General features: G+C 36.7%; 1 protein-coding gene across 11 annotated transcripts in view; it reads left to right on the forward strand.

Moving 5' to 3' along the window:
• The window catches only part of DPYD (dihydropyrimidine dehydrogenase), a 337,796-nt gene that overhangs the window by 84,526 nt on the left and 240,258 nt on the right, over positions 1–13,012 (forward strand). For all 11 annotated transcript variants that reach the window (XR_010432716.1, XM_064664686.1, XM_064664689.1 and 8 more), the window contains one exon: positions 3,889–3,976. Coding sequence is in view for 9 of the 11 variants with exons in the window: in XM_064664686.1 (XP_064520756.1) it covers positions 3,889–3,976 (88 nt within the window). In the remaining 2 variants the exon portion in view is untranslated. The remainder of the gene's footprint in view (positions 1–3,888; positions 3,977–13,012) is intronic.

Raw genomic sequence — 13,012 nt, forward strand, 5'->3', positions numbered from 1 at the left:
TTCTGTTCAAACTGGCCTCCTATCCACTGTGTGGAATTTGCTCTGCCATTCTCTTAAAATTAATTGACCAAAACCTCTGGATGTACATGCAGAACATCATTATGAGACCTGTGTGAAACTGTAATGTGTGTATCTGGGCTATTTCTCTGAGTAGTGGATAAAGTTTTAGAAATTTCTGCAAATAGTAGAGCTGGAAGCCTCTTTTCAAAATGACTGTTTATGTCCTGCAGAAACCCGCGTAAGTGGATTAGGATTCAATGTGCTTCTAAACCTCTGCCAACGGTAACCATAAAGGTTATTTGGCCTGTTTTGTCATACATGGAAATTTGATAGGTTATCAGCAACAATTCATTGTGGAATATTACTCTGGATTATCTGTTTCGCCGCCGGCCTTTCCGCGTACATGTGATTGCACTTCAGGGAATGTTATTGCCAGTGACAATTGTTCACTGCAATTTTAGGTAACAATATAACTAAATTGACCTTCTTTGTTTAGAAGCAAAAGTGTGTTGAGAGCTGGTCTAGACCTAGAAATGAGACTGTTGGTCAGATATTTTAACTTTAAAATAAAACACTGGGTAATATTTAACAATTAAACAACGAAAACTATGAAATGAAAATTAATCCATCTGTGGCTTCCTTTTCTCTTTGCAGTGCAGAGACTATGGTGTTCCCTTTTATATGAAAATCAATATGCATATAAAGTGGATATGGTGTCTTTAAGATTCAACACAACCTATATATTTCTAAAGGAGATGCTCTTCCATGAACAAAGAGGGGAAAATTTCATAATATAGTGTGTTTTCAGATAGTTGGTAGGATTTTTCCTATATTTTTACTAAGAAATGCTGAGATATATATATTCTGAGATTAGCACAGGTCCATAGTCCAGAATGTTGTTTATCTGGGTGTTTTTTTAGTAGTGAGCATGTAGCTCTTCATTTAATTTGGTAGCAGCTAGCAGGTGAAATACAGACATTTAATCTAAGTTTCTAATTCGTTGTTTACATTATTTTGAACCAAAATCATAGTAATAAAATAATCTTTTAAAATGAAAGATGGGATTTCATAGGGTGGGAGGACAGTTACAGAAAAAGGAAAGAAGTGTGGTACTTAATGTTTCTTCGTGTGGTAATTTGCACATGGATTTGAAGCTCATGGTAATGCTGGTTTATTCCCTTAAGCATGGTATTTTGCCTGTGATTTTTGAAAGGATCAATCACTTGCAGCAATTTATGTAATAACTTTCTGGTGGGTGACTCTACTACTTTATTTATGCTTTTTACCTGGTTCACCAGAATGCAATACCTTTGCTCCTTTGTACAGTAAATGCACTCTGTAATATCTTTTATGGTATAGTCAAAGAATAATTTATTGTCAGATAGAAAAATAGGTCAACACTAATGTCACTTGATGATCAACCCCCCAAGTTTAATAAAACACCACACCAGCACGCATTCAGCACAGTGCTTGATGTTTTATTAGGACTACAGTACCTTACAGTACCTAGCTATAGCAGGAGTGTAATTACTGAGCTGTCAGGGTGATAAGTGGGATTAATGGCAGCCTGGTGCACTTTAGTCTGCAGAGTGCTTGGAAGATGGTATTATTATAAGAGAAAGTCTGTACTGGTATATTCATGGCACTCTCCTCTCCTCCCCAAAGCTCACATTCAAGATTGTGTTGCACCCCCCCTCCCCGTAGCTGACATTTTCAACAGCTGTTATTTTGTGAACCAGCTCAAAAATCAAAAGAGAAATAATTTGGTAAAGATTCTTGCTAGCCACAACGGGTAATCTGTACACAGCTTATCCTGCCAGGTGCCATTCTAGTCAGTTTTGACATGAGATTGTGCTATATATAATCCACAGAATGTGTTTTGTGTTCAGTGTACTTCCTTTGGTCTTGGATACAGGATAGTGTTATTTTTGAAAGAAAACCACACCGAGGAAAGTGAAGAGTAAAAAGTCGTAGTGGAATTGTTGCCTTCTTTAATGGCGTGATTTTTGACTTCTGTTATTTCCATACTGCCTACACAGGCAAACTGCTCATCTGAGCCCTTGTAACGGTGTTATTTTCTCTAGCATATCTCCTTTTTTGCTGGCTTCTGGTACTAGAACTTTGTTTTCTTTCAATCTGCTTAGAATGCTAAAAGCACCCTCTTGACTCCGTGTTCTGGCTACAACCTTTTGAGGTCCCTGCTGTCCTGTGTTTGTTTTTTAAGGCATTTATAGCATGTACCTGTCAGTGGGTAGTGCTGGGCCCAGCTAAACCTACTAATGCTCTTCTGACATCCTGACTAGTTGAACCAGTAACTCACTATGGTGTTGAACCCGGATTTGGCTTTTTTAGGTTTCCCATCTTTTGCAGCCTGTGGGACCTGTTTTCTTTAAATACATCCTCTGGAGCCTTTTCTGCATGAGTAATCTTGTGAGAAAATCCAAACAGCCCCTACCACATGTGCCTTCAAATTTTTCTGGTGCCATAGTGTCTGCAATACCCAACTAGATGATAACGAATGATAAGATGAAAGGTTAATTAATCTTTTACTTAACTAGCTTTGCCTTCTTTCTTATTCCACCTTTAATTGAAAAAATGACAACAAAAAAAAAAGCCCCCAATGCATACGGTTGACAAAGTCAGGCCAGTGTTTCACTGCAGGTGTTTCAGTCATTTCTTTCCTTTTAATATGCTCTTCATTTCTTTGTGCCTGTAGTCCATTGACCTCTTGAGCTTTTCTGTGTTTGAAAATACTCTATCTCAGCCAGTTCCAGTGTTATTACCTATCACTGAATAACAATAATTAAGGTAGACTTTTGTAACTTATGTAAGTAGTTGGGCTCAAATAATAAGTAAAAACCAAATTTTATTTCATTTTCCATAGATTGTTAAATTGATAGTTAACATAAATTCTGTATGTAGTTAAGGAATATTGAAAGAGCATCTGAAACAACTTAATGAATTATGAGATAAGTAGTAAGGTATTTGACCTATGATAATCATTGATCTGTAAAAGCAAAACTATTTACAAATACCTTTGTATTTAATAGAGAACAATTTTACTTCTTCAGCTGACTTTTAGCTTTTTGTGGTAGGTTTGCTTACTGCAAATTATGTAGACTACCCTGAGGGCTTAATCCTTAGATGGGACCTGTGCAAGCAACTGGATCAGTACATCCTCATGGATGACTATGCAGAAATGGACAATCAATCTTTATTATTTAGTATGTTTCAGTATACAGTCCCATTTTGTCATTAAAAATGACTATAAGAGGGTTTTGGGGATTTTGGTTAGGAGTATGCATAAGACTACTGAATTGTTTTCAGAGGTCATAGACTTATCACAGTAAAGTCATAGAAAAGTGACTTGAAAATTTATCAGATATTCTTATTCTTTGGACATATATTAAAAAGTAAGTACTTCTTCTGTGGAAATATTGTTGGTTTTTTTATGTTTGATTGTCCAACGTTCAGAATTTAATCCACAATGACACTTCCAGAACTTCATTAATAAATTCAGATTCATAACACAAATGTTTTTCAGATAGAAAAATTAAATAGTTAGAAGTTTAGCAATCTTGGATTTGAGGGGAAAAATTACCTCTATGTGATTTGTTTCCTAATACTTAGGCATGTGTAGTTCATATGGTTGTAATGACACCCCCAGCCTTCCTATGGACAGTACAGTCAACAGAACATAACTAACCTGTGTTGATGAAAGTCAATAATGATCATGTAGTGCTTTGAGGCTTTAAATAGAAATTTTATGAAAATACTCTGTGTTATTCCTTTGTGGCTTTTCTTCCAGCATGCTAACTTGAAAACCTTGTGCTATTGGCAGCATTTGTATTCCATGTCTCCTTGACACATCTTCTTTTATTCCTGTAGATGCTTAAAGTGTGCAGATGCCCCCTGTCAGAAGAGTTGCCCAACTAATCTGGACATCAAGTCATTCATCACGAGTATTGCAAACAAGGTAAAGTCAGGCTTGCAGTAGTACATGGAGGGAGATAGCAGCAGTTACTTGCAGTTCTGTGGGTGAGATTGCATTTCAAGGTTTATCTTTGTAAAATCTTCAAAAAAAAGGGTTTGGAACAGATGTTTTGAAGTTTGAGTCAGCTAATTTTTAATTTTTTTTACTTCTGTTCTATGCCTGTACAGATATGCGTAGTGCAGCTCTATTTCATGTCACTTTTTATATAAAGTCTTTGATTTTGATGGTTTTCAAATACAGTGATATTCAAAACCCTGAGCATTATAATGTCATTATTTAACCTTTCTACTACCTGAGGTATTATAGTTACAAACCTTTTCGTTTGTTAAAGGTGGGAGTTTTGGAATAGTTTTATTTTTTTAAGAAGTGATTGTATTTTAAATTTCCTTTGGGCAGAAATTTGGTATGGAGGTGGTCATCTCAAGGAATGTTTGCTTGTACTTTATAGTAAGAGGCTCTGGTTAATGCAAATGTGGTCAGTCACTAGGACTATTAATAACATACTACAGGAATAAATGGAACTCCCTCTTTGGAGATACTGTACTTTTTCCTTTCTTAATAGGCTACTATACTGTGATCATAATGAAATCTTAAAAACATTATTCTGAATTGTGGTTTACAAGTGACTTTTAATGGGCAGAAATAAATAAAGATTGCTGCAAAGTTGATGTGACAAGATTAATTAGGCTGTCTGGCATAGCCTAAAGATGACTGCATATTGATTGCCCCATACCTTTTAAAACTTACTTCCCATCTGTGGAATCATTAGCTGCCATGTGATTTATTCGTCTACATGAGCCCAACTAGACTCATAATCTACTGAGGGTGCTACAAAGATTTTCTGTCTGCCTTTTATGCTCTAACATGTCTCACTCTTGAATGCAGCTGAAATGGCCAACACAGGTAAAGCTGGAGTGAAGTTGGTGGGCAGCAGCAGCACTTCCATGTGCAAGTGAACAGCCACATTGATTTTACTATTCTGTGTGTGACACCAGTAAATTCTGCACCCTAACAAGAAACATTAGCATAAGAGCAGATATTAAAATGTGTGTATCAATTATAATGTGATGTGATTTGCAGTAATTGGTATTATGCCCAATATATGCCTCTAGACAGTTTTCTTATATAGTCTATACCCTGTCACTGCTGCATTTATTTTCATGAATGTAGGCATCTGTTTGTGACCATAGTATAGTTTGTGGCATATTGCTGCTTATTACCTCTTCAGGCATCGTGAAGCAGGCAAACTGAGCAGAGAAGGCACAAGGCAGTAATGAAACTGCTACTCTCCATCTCGTCATTGTGCTGTAGTTTGTTTAGGAAACCTAAAGCAAATTTTATGGAAGTATTTTACCAGGATGATCTTTTCTTATTAAGGATTAGTTACGCTACTGCTTTGAGTAGGATAGGGTGATATGTTGTTGAGGAAAGAAAAAGGGCCTGATTATAAAAACATAAAGCTGGGATTAAGCAACCAGGGAAGATGGATTGAAGACTGCAACTGAAGGTGTCAGAAAAAGAACTAACACCAGCAACATCCTGGTACAATAAATTTGATGGGTCTCTTAGACTCTGACTGCCTTGACTATATGATGCCCCTTTGTGACTTGACAGAAAGGGTAAGTCTTTTTAACAGCTGATTCGTTCTGAATTCTGTGGTTCCATTACAGAGCAGAGAATATGAAGGTGGGGTGACTGCAGAGCTTTGAGAGTTGTGGTTTGGCAAAGGTATACTGGAATGATAATAGTAAACTGCCTCAAAGGTTCGAAGTAAAGTCTTTGCCCGGCCAAAACCAATGAGTACAGTCTTACTGATTTTAATAGACCCAAAATTAGCCTGTCAGATGGTCATTGAGGTTGATCAACCCTTTAAAGTTTGTGCTGCTTGGTGATGATTTTAAATCCTCTTGGAAGCTGCAGATGCTTGGAAGACAATGGTTTTGCCCTAAGCAGGTGACCTGATCACTTGATCTTTTATCAGAAAATCCTGCTATAGAAAATAATTGCAATGTCCTACTTTTCTCTCAGGAGATTTAGCACTTTTTTTTGGTGGAAAAACCAAAGTATCTTAGATTACTGAAATGTAACTATAGCACGTCTTTTTGGACCCTATCCATATCTATCAATAGCTTCTATATCCACTCTGAAACTAGATTTTATAAAAGGTATACAACAGCTTTTGGTAACTGCTTTTACCTCATGTTGATGTCTGGTTATTGTGTAGGCAGAAGGAAACATTCAAATACAGGAAATTTTAAAAAGTCTAATACTTAGTTTCTGCTGTTCAGGATGTTAGGATGGAAAATTGCATATCTAAAATCAGTGCTGCTTCTGTGAAATCAAGTTTCAAGTGTGAGTTTACATACAGTCTTAACCTCTGCTTTCTCGCCTTACCCTGTTGGAAGGAATCTTATATAGCAGCATGGTTGTGGAAGCATTTCTCTGCAACAGCTCTAATGCTGACTTTAAAAACAAACAACCAGAAAATGAAACCAAAAACCAAACCCCCAAAATTAGAAGTGAGTAAAACCCACACTGGGATATGCTTACCAAGTAGCTGAATTTGTGGAGTAAGAAACAAGACTAGGAAGTCCTGCATGCTCTTGGCAGGGGTGTTGGAACTAGATGATCTTCAAGGTCCCCTTCCAACCCAAACCATTCTATGATTCTATGTTTGTAGCATCCATGTCAGTGGCTGTGCTTCCTGTAATTCTTGTACAAAGCAACTTAAGGAAATTGCAGGGCATAGAGGGAACATAACCTCGACTTGATGACTGTAGTCTGCTAGGCTGAATTTTCCTTTTGATGCGTTAGTTTCTGATGCCTTTGCTAGAAGAGGTGTCTCTTACAACAAATTCTGTTATTCAGAAAAAGTAACAGGAAAATTTTCTGGTTTCCTTTATTGATTGAACTTTTGTATAGGTATAGGAATGTACTACTGTTTTTACAGTAATGCACTTTGAAACTCCTTGCTTTCTGTCAGGCAAGCAATAGATATAAGGTGGAAGTTGAGAGAGGGGTACCAGAGGTTGCAGTGATCCATGACTGTGGTAGAGTCTGTGTGAGAGCCCACTACCATGGCTGCTCTTGTGGTGTCCTCTGCCCTCTTTCATTCTGGTGCTGTGGTGGTACCTGCACCATACACTTTTAGAGCAGATAGAAAACAAGAATAGTGTGCTTTTGAACACTAAAACTTGTAATTTGTAATTTTGAAAGTTTTTAATATAACCAGTAAGTAACTTTTCACTTTATTGTGCATTTTGCTAAACTTTTATTGAAATAATCACTTGGATATCATTCAGTAGTCTGAATATTCAGCTTGAAGAATATTTCTGTATTACTGTCACAGAAGTACTTCCTTAATATGATCAACGATGTTTTACATGTCATTGAAAATACTTTTCAAAATGATAAATCTGTTTTTGCTGTTTTCATCCTGTAAATAAATTTCCTTTTTTAATCCAAAAGCTTATAAATATATATGGTAGCTTCTAGAAGATTAAATAGGCGAAGCATAGAACATTCAGGTGTTTGAGGTCAATAAATTCAGGAAATTGGGATGTGTTTTCTAGACTTATTGAAGTCCCTATCCTGCTTCTGAATCTCTCTTCATCACTCACTTGAGACACTCACTTCAGCTAGCTACCCTTCCACTTGTTTAGAGAAGAATCCGTTCAATAAATTCCTTGTCGTTATCCTTGTGTAAGCAGTGTCGCACGCAGGTATTTATTTAAACATGATTCATTATTAATATAGAGTATTTAGACAGCAAAGTACTGAAAAATGAATTACTTTGTGAAGTATTTAAGAGCTCTATTGTATGCAGTTTGTTTTGTTGGAAAACGGCTATAGCAGTCACAAAAGGTCAGGGATTCTCGTTCGCTTAAGCCTGAGGCTTTTTAGATATTTACAGGCCATGTACAGTGTAGCTCTTCTGGCTGTTCTGCCATTAGACCTGAGCTCAGGAGTAGAAGAGGGACAGGGGAGGAGGGTTGTTTCTGCGTTGAGAGGGTAATTGAATTGCCAGACTCAATGAGCCTTGAGCCTCTTCAAGAGAAAGGACGTCACTTATGCTGTATTGTGTTAGCTGCTGCGACTCAGTTGAGTATAGGCTACAACTTCCATTCTCTTTTTCCATACAAACTGTATTACAGCTCCACTTTATAAAGGTACAATCTATTCTATTGTGTCTTCCCAGTTCGTGTGTCTCAGTTCATATAGACTGCTTGCAATTGAGTCTCTCAGAGACCAGACTTCAAATTCACCATGCACACATCACTACTTTTATTTCTAAATATCAGAAAATGGCAAACAAGTATTCTGACTTCCAACTGTCCTCTCTTTAAATACAGCCATCACATTGCAAAGTGTAGTTTTATAATGCACAAGTGCTTAGTTGTTTATTTCTTTAAAAAGAAAAAAACCCAGAAACAAACACTAGAAAAACCCCAAATATGTTCAGCTGCTGCAGGAGAAAGCTTTGCCCCATAGCCTGAATGAGTACCAGGAGTGATGTTAGGATTTTATGTCCTCCTTTCCCTGTGTTGATATGTCAAAGCGAAAAGGAATTGGTAAAATGGAGCTCTGGCATTTGTCATCCTTTAGGACTGGCACAAGCAAATGTTTTACAGCAGCAGAAAATCCTAGTTTCCCAGAAGCATCTTTCAGCCTGAACACTTGCAGGCTGTCCAGCTTTTCTCCTGTTCAGCAAAACCATGTGCCAGAGAAACTGCCCTTTAGAAAGCAACTGTTCCTCACATGCTCACGACCTTTGAACTGTTCAGTGAGTGAGTCTTGGAGCTTTTTGTCATCAGACACCTTTATGGTTGAGTAGTAGCATTGAAAAACAACTCTTTGTGAGGATATTGACTTCTGTTACACAGCACAGGCATAAGGTGTGAGTGAAGAATGAAGAATTGGGGGTGCAGAAGTATTTTTTGTGTTGTCTGTCTTCAAAGAACACACTGTTACTGTAGCCCTCTTCTACCAGCTCTCACATTTTTATCTCAAGACTTGCAATATTAGAGTGATTCCTGACGTTGACACAACAGTTTTCTCCGTGTTCAGAAAGACTCCCAAACCAAATTAGAAACCCACACCAGAAAACAAACCAACAAACTCAAAAAACAACCCAGTCCCCCAAATCAACAAGGCCATGCTGCCCTCTAGATAAAAGGTAAAAGGTTGTCCCTGGGCTGTGCAGGACACTTGTAGGAAAATGGAGGAGGGAGAAATGAATGTCAGGAACAGTACAGAGAAACTTGTGGAACACAAGGGTAAGTTTTAGGATTTCAGAGAAATCTTTAGGTTTAAATGAAACCAAAGGAAATTGGGGGGGAATTCTCAAGAGAGAAGTTCTGTTTTTTCAGAGGAGAAATGAGAGAGAGAACAAACTGGAAAATAGAATGGATACCAAAGTATAAAGGTGAATGTGAAGTTTGGGAGATTGAGGGAGTAAATAAAAACATGTTTGTGATAATATACTGGAAATGAGAAAGAGGGAAAAGTGGGTAGACAGAGGAAGAAAAGATACAAAAAGTTGTGGAATCACTTAGAGAAAATGCATGAAGAAAAGATGGCCACAGAGAAAGGGTGTTGAGAGCCATAGGATTATGACAGGTGACAGAAACGGAAAGATGTTTTCCTATACCAGAGGAACTCTGAGTAAATTAACAAAGAACATCTATATGCCATTGCAAAGATTGTAGAAAACCATGAGTCACGGTTCATATGTAAAATACTGTAAGTGGGATCCTGTTGATACAATGAAGAATTGTGGAAGTCAGAAAGCTGCTAGATGACTGGTAATAATGATATACAGATAAATGAAAATTATCACAATCTTTAAGTACTACTTTGAGGCCCTAGGTTCTCGAAAGTGCTGTTTTATTCAGTTTTCTCTGTTAATCTTTGTATATTTCAGGTCACTAAATAAAATAGTAAGGAAAAAAAAACGCTTAAAAGAAAAAGTGGGGATGGTGTTAAGTTGATGCACATGAAACAGTGACTTTTCTTGAGATGTCTGTTTGTACTTTGTGTAATGGAATGGCTGACAGCTGGTTTCAGTTGCCATAGTGTAATTATGTAGAATAGACTTTTGCGATGACACTATGTCAATTAAGGAATCTCTCACATTCTAGACTACAAAGGACAAAATGACAGTACAAGATATTTCTTCCTTTTTTTTTCATAAAAAGATAGTGACACTGTGTGAAATTACAGTCCTGTTATGATGACACAAGTCAAATGATGTGAAAGATTTCTGGATTGATTAAAAATCTTCAGCATTATAATATAGAATATGTATGATTTGATAAGTTGCTGTTATGTTTTGTTCGTTCTTCTTGGGAAGATATTTGGGGGGGGCTGACAGACTGAGAGTGTTTCTTGTTATATTTGAACTGGTGTGTGTCAATGTGAAAAATACTCTTATATAACAACGTACTTTAAATAGTGACACTTTGGTCTGTGGAAATATTTTAATCCAATACATCTTGAGTAAATTTTAAAGCCATTGCAAAACATGAACTAGGGTAGGAGGTGGTTGTATTTTCCCATATATTTTTGTATGTCTTCCATTTTTTAAACTAAATCTAAATGAAAAAGAAATTATTACTTTTTTCCTCTTTCCTATTAAAGTATTCACGCTGTCCCCAAATTCTGATAAAGTCAGTGTTTTTATTTTTATTACATAAAGCGTAATAATGCATATTCTTCTTTGTTTTTATGAAAAATACAATATCAAAACACCCTGATGCATAATGAATTTATATAAAAGACTCTTGAATTGAATTGAAAGAAAGGATGCTATAAGCATTTCCTGATAATAAATGCAATTTCTTCTGGTCTCTTAGTATTGATTGTATGTGTTTTAATAGGGTTTTTTCAAGTAAAAAAAAAGTCTAATTTGCATGCAAATTGTATAATGCTTCTAAATGATACATGTGGAGATCCTCTTCTGCCTGTTTTCCTGTGATTATTGATATCTGTTTAAGGCTTCTTTTTGTTCTCTGTGTTAGCAATGTAGTATTTATTGACATTCTGATGTAGGAAACCACAAAACATCCAGTTAGATTAATTAATTTCTATGGAAGTGCATAGGAAAAAAGATTCTATGAACAAAGGCAGGACCAGACATTTATCTCATTAAAAAATTCAGAAACATTCCAGTTTTAGACTTGCTTCCTCAGTGACGTCTGTAAGAAACTAGCCAACTGAGTCATCTTACTATTTCAGTGTCTACAAAAATTACTCCAGACTGTTAAGGTAGCTTGCATTACTCCATGCCCTGAAGTAACTTTGTCATTTTAATGAAGCCAGCCTCCCTTTAATTCTCATCCTTTCTCATGTACAACATGTGGTGTGTGGTTACCAGCATGCCAGGTCTGCATTTCGTGTCTGTTTTGTCTGCAGCCTACTACACTGATTATATGAAATGATCAACATTTTTTTTAAATGTGACCATTCTATGAATATTCTACTTTTAATGTCACTGATAAATGTAATGAATATTAATACGTTTTCAACTTAAAAAATAAAGCTACGTAAGCACAATGTATTTGTGTAACTAAACATTTAAGATACTATACACATGCTACAAACTCTCATTTATTACTGTAGTAACAGAATGATTTGCAGTTTTGTGACACAGTTTGTATAACACTACTCAGTGTAACTTACTAGACTTTATTTATCTGCCAGTTTTTTGTCAACTATGGTAAAACATTTTCCTAATTATGTTTTATATGTTAGATAATAAATCAACACAGTAAAGGCAGGATAAATGATTAAATAGAATGGAAGAACAAAGAGATGAAGCAACTCAGAACTGGGCACCTGAAGCCCTGCCCACAGCCCAGTCTCCATGCTACACTGTGCCCTGGGTATCAGGAAGTTTGCTGATGGACTTGCTCTCGAGCCACTGCACAGTCATGGTAGCAGCACGTGGCAATATCCTTTCATTGGTAGTGAATAGTACCAGTGGCAATGGGAACAGTGGTTACACTGGTTTTCAGGAAGGTAGAAGATGAAAATTAGGGAACTGCAGCTCTTCTGAGAGAATGTTATAAGTTTGCCCGTGGTAAAATTGGCACAGGGTGACCAGTTGTTGCCAGACCAGGAAACCAAGTCTGCACTGAACCTGTCCTTTCCTTTCATTTTTAGAGGTGATCACTTCAGCACAGTTGAAACAAACTAGTGAAGCAGTGCAGAAGACTTGCCTTGCTGTGAATGTCTTTTAATTTATCTTTAAAAATTATTTCAGGTGTTAAGACTAGAAAATACATACTGTTTGATAGAGTTTATTTGTTGTCTTAATGTTTAGCATAGCAATGTGTACTATATACTTTTTGATACACTTATTTAAAGAGGGTGCAGTTCCTTTTTTCTCAGGTGCTAGAACTACTACTGGCAGCTGTAGCAACTCATGATCATGACAGCAACATCTTAAAACTTCCCAAATCGTGTCCAAACATGTACTCCGTCATGTTTTCCCAAAAGTAGGAGTTCAGCAGAAGCTGGACGTACCCCCATTGGGACTTCAGTTCCAGCCTCCTCCTTGCCAAAGTCTGGCATGATGTTCTGAGACAGATTTCCTTATCTATCCCCTTAACAAACCATAATCTTGGTACTATACCCACAGTGACCCTGGTCTTGTCTCTCTAAAGGCATTTGTGCCTTAACATACCCAATCTTTCTATAGCCTAGCTGTGCTCAAAGTTTGGTTTGAGCTTGCACAAGAACTAAAATGTGCCAGCTGTATTGTCATTGCTTTTACTGGTACAGCTCAAATGTGAGAGTGTACTTTACGGATATGTAGGAAAATTAGTTTTTAAAAAAGGAATATTTAACAGCTTTGCATTCTAGATATAATAACTAGATGTGTATGTTAATTTTAACAAGCTGAAAAATGTAGAAAATCCTGAATGAAGTTGCTTGAATAGAAATACACCTTGTTGTAATTGTTTTCATTGAACCAGAGTTGAAGATAATAAAAATAATAATCCTGGACAACCTAGG

This window comes from Pseudopipra pipra, chromosome 9 (assembly GCF_036250125.1).
Source record: "Pseudopipra pipra isolate bDixPip1 chromosome 9, bDixPip1.hap1, whole genome shotgun sequence".
Classification (NCBI taxonomy): Eukaryota; Metazoa; Chordata; class Aves; order Passeriformes; family Pipridae; genus Pseudopipra; species Pseudopipra pipra.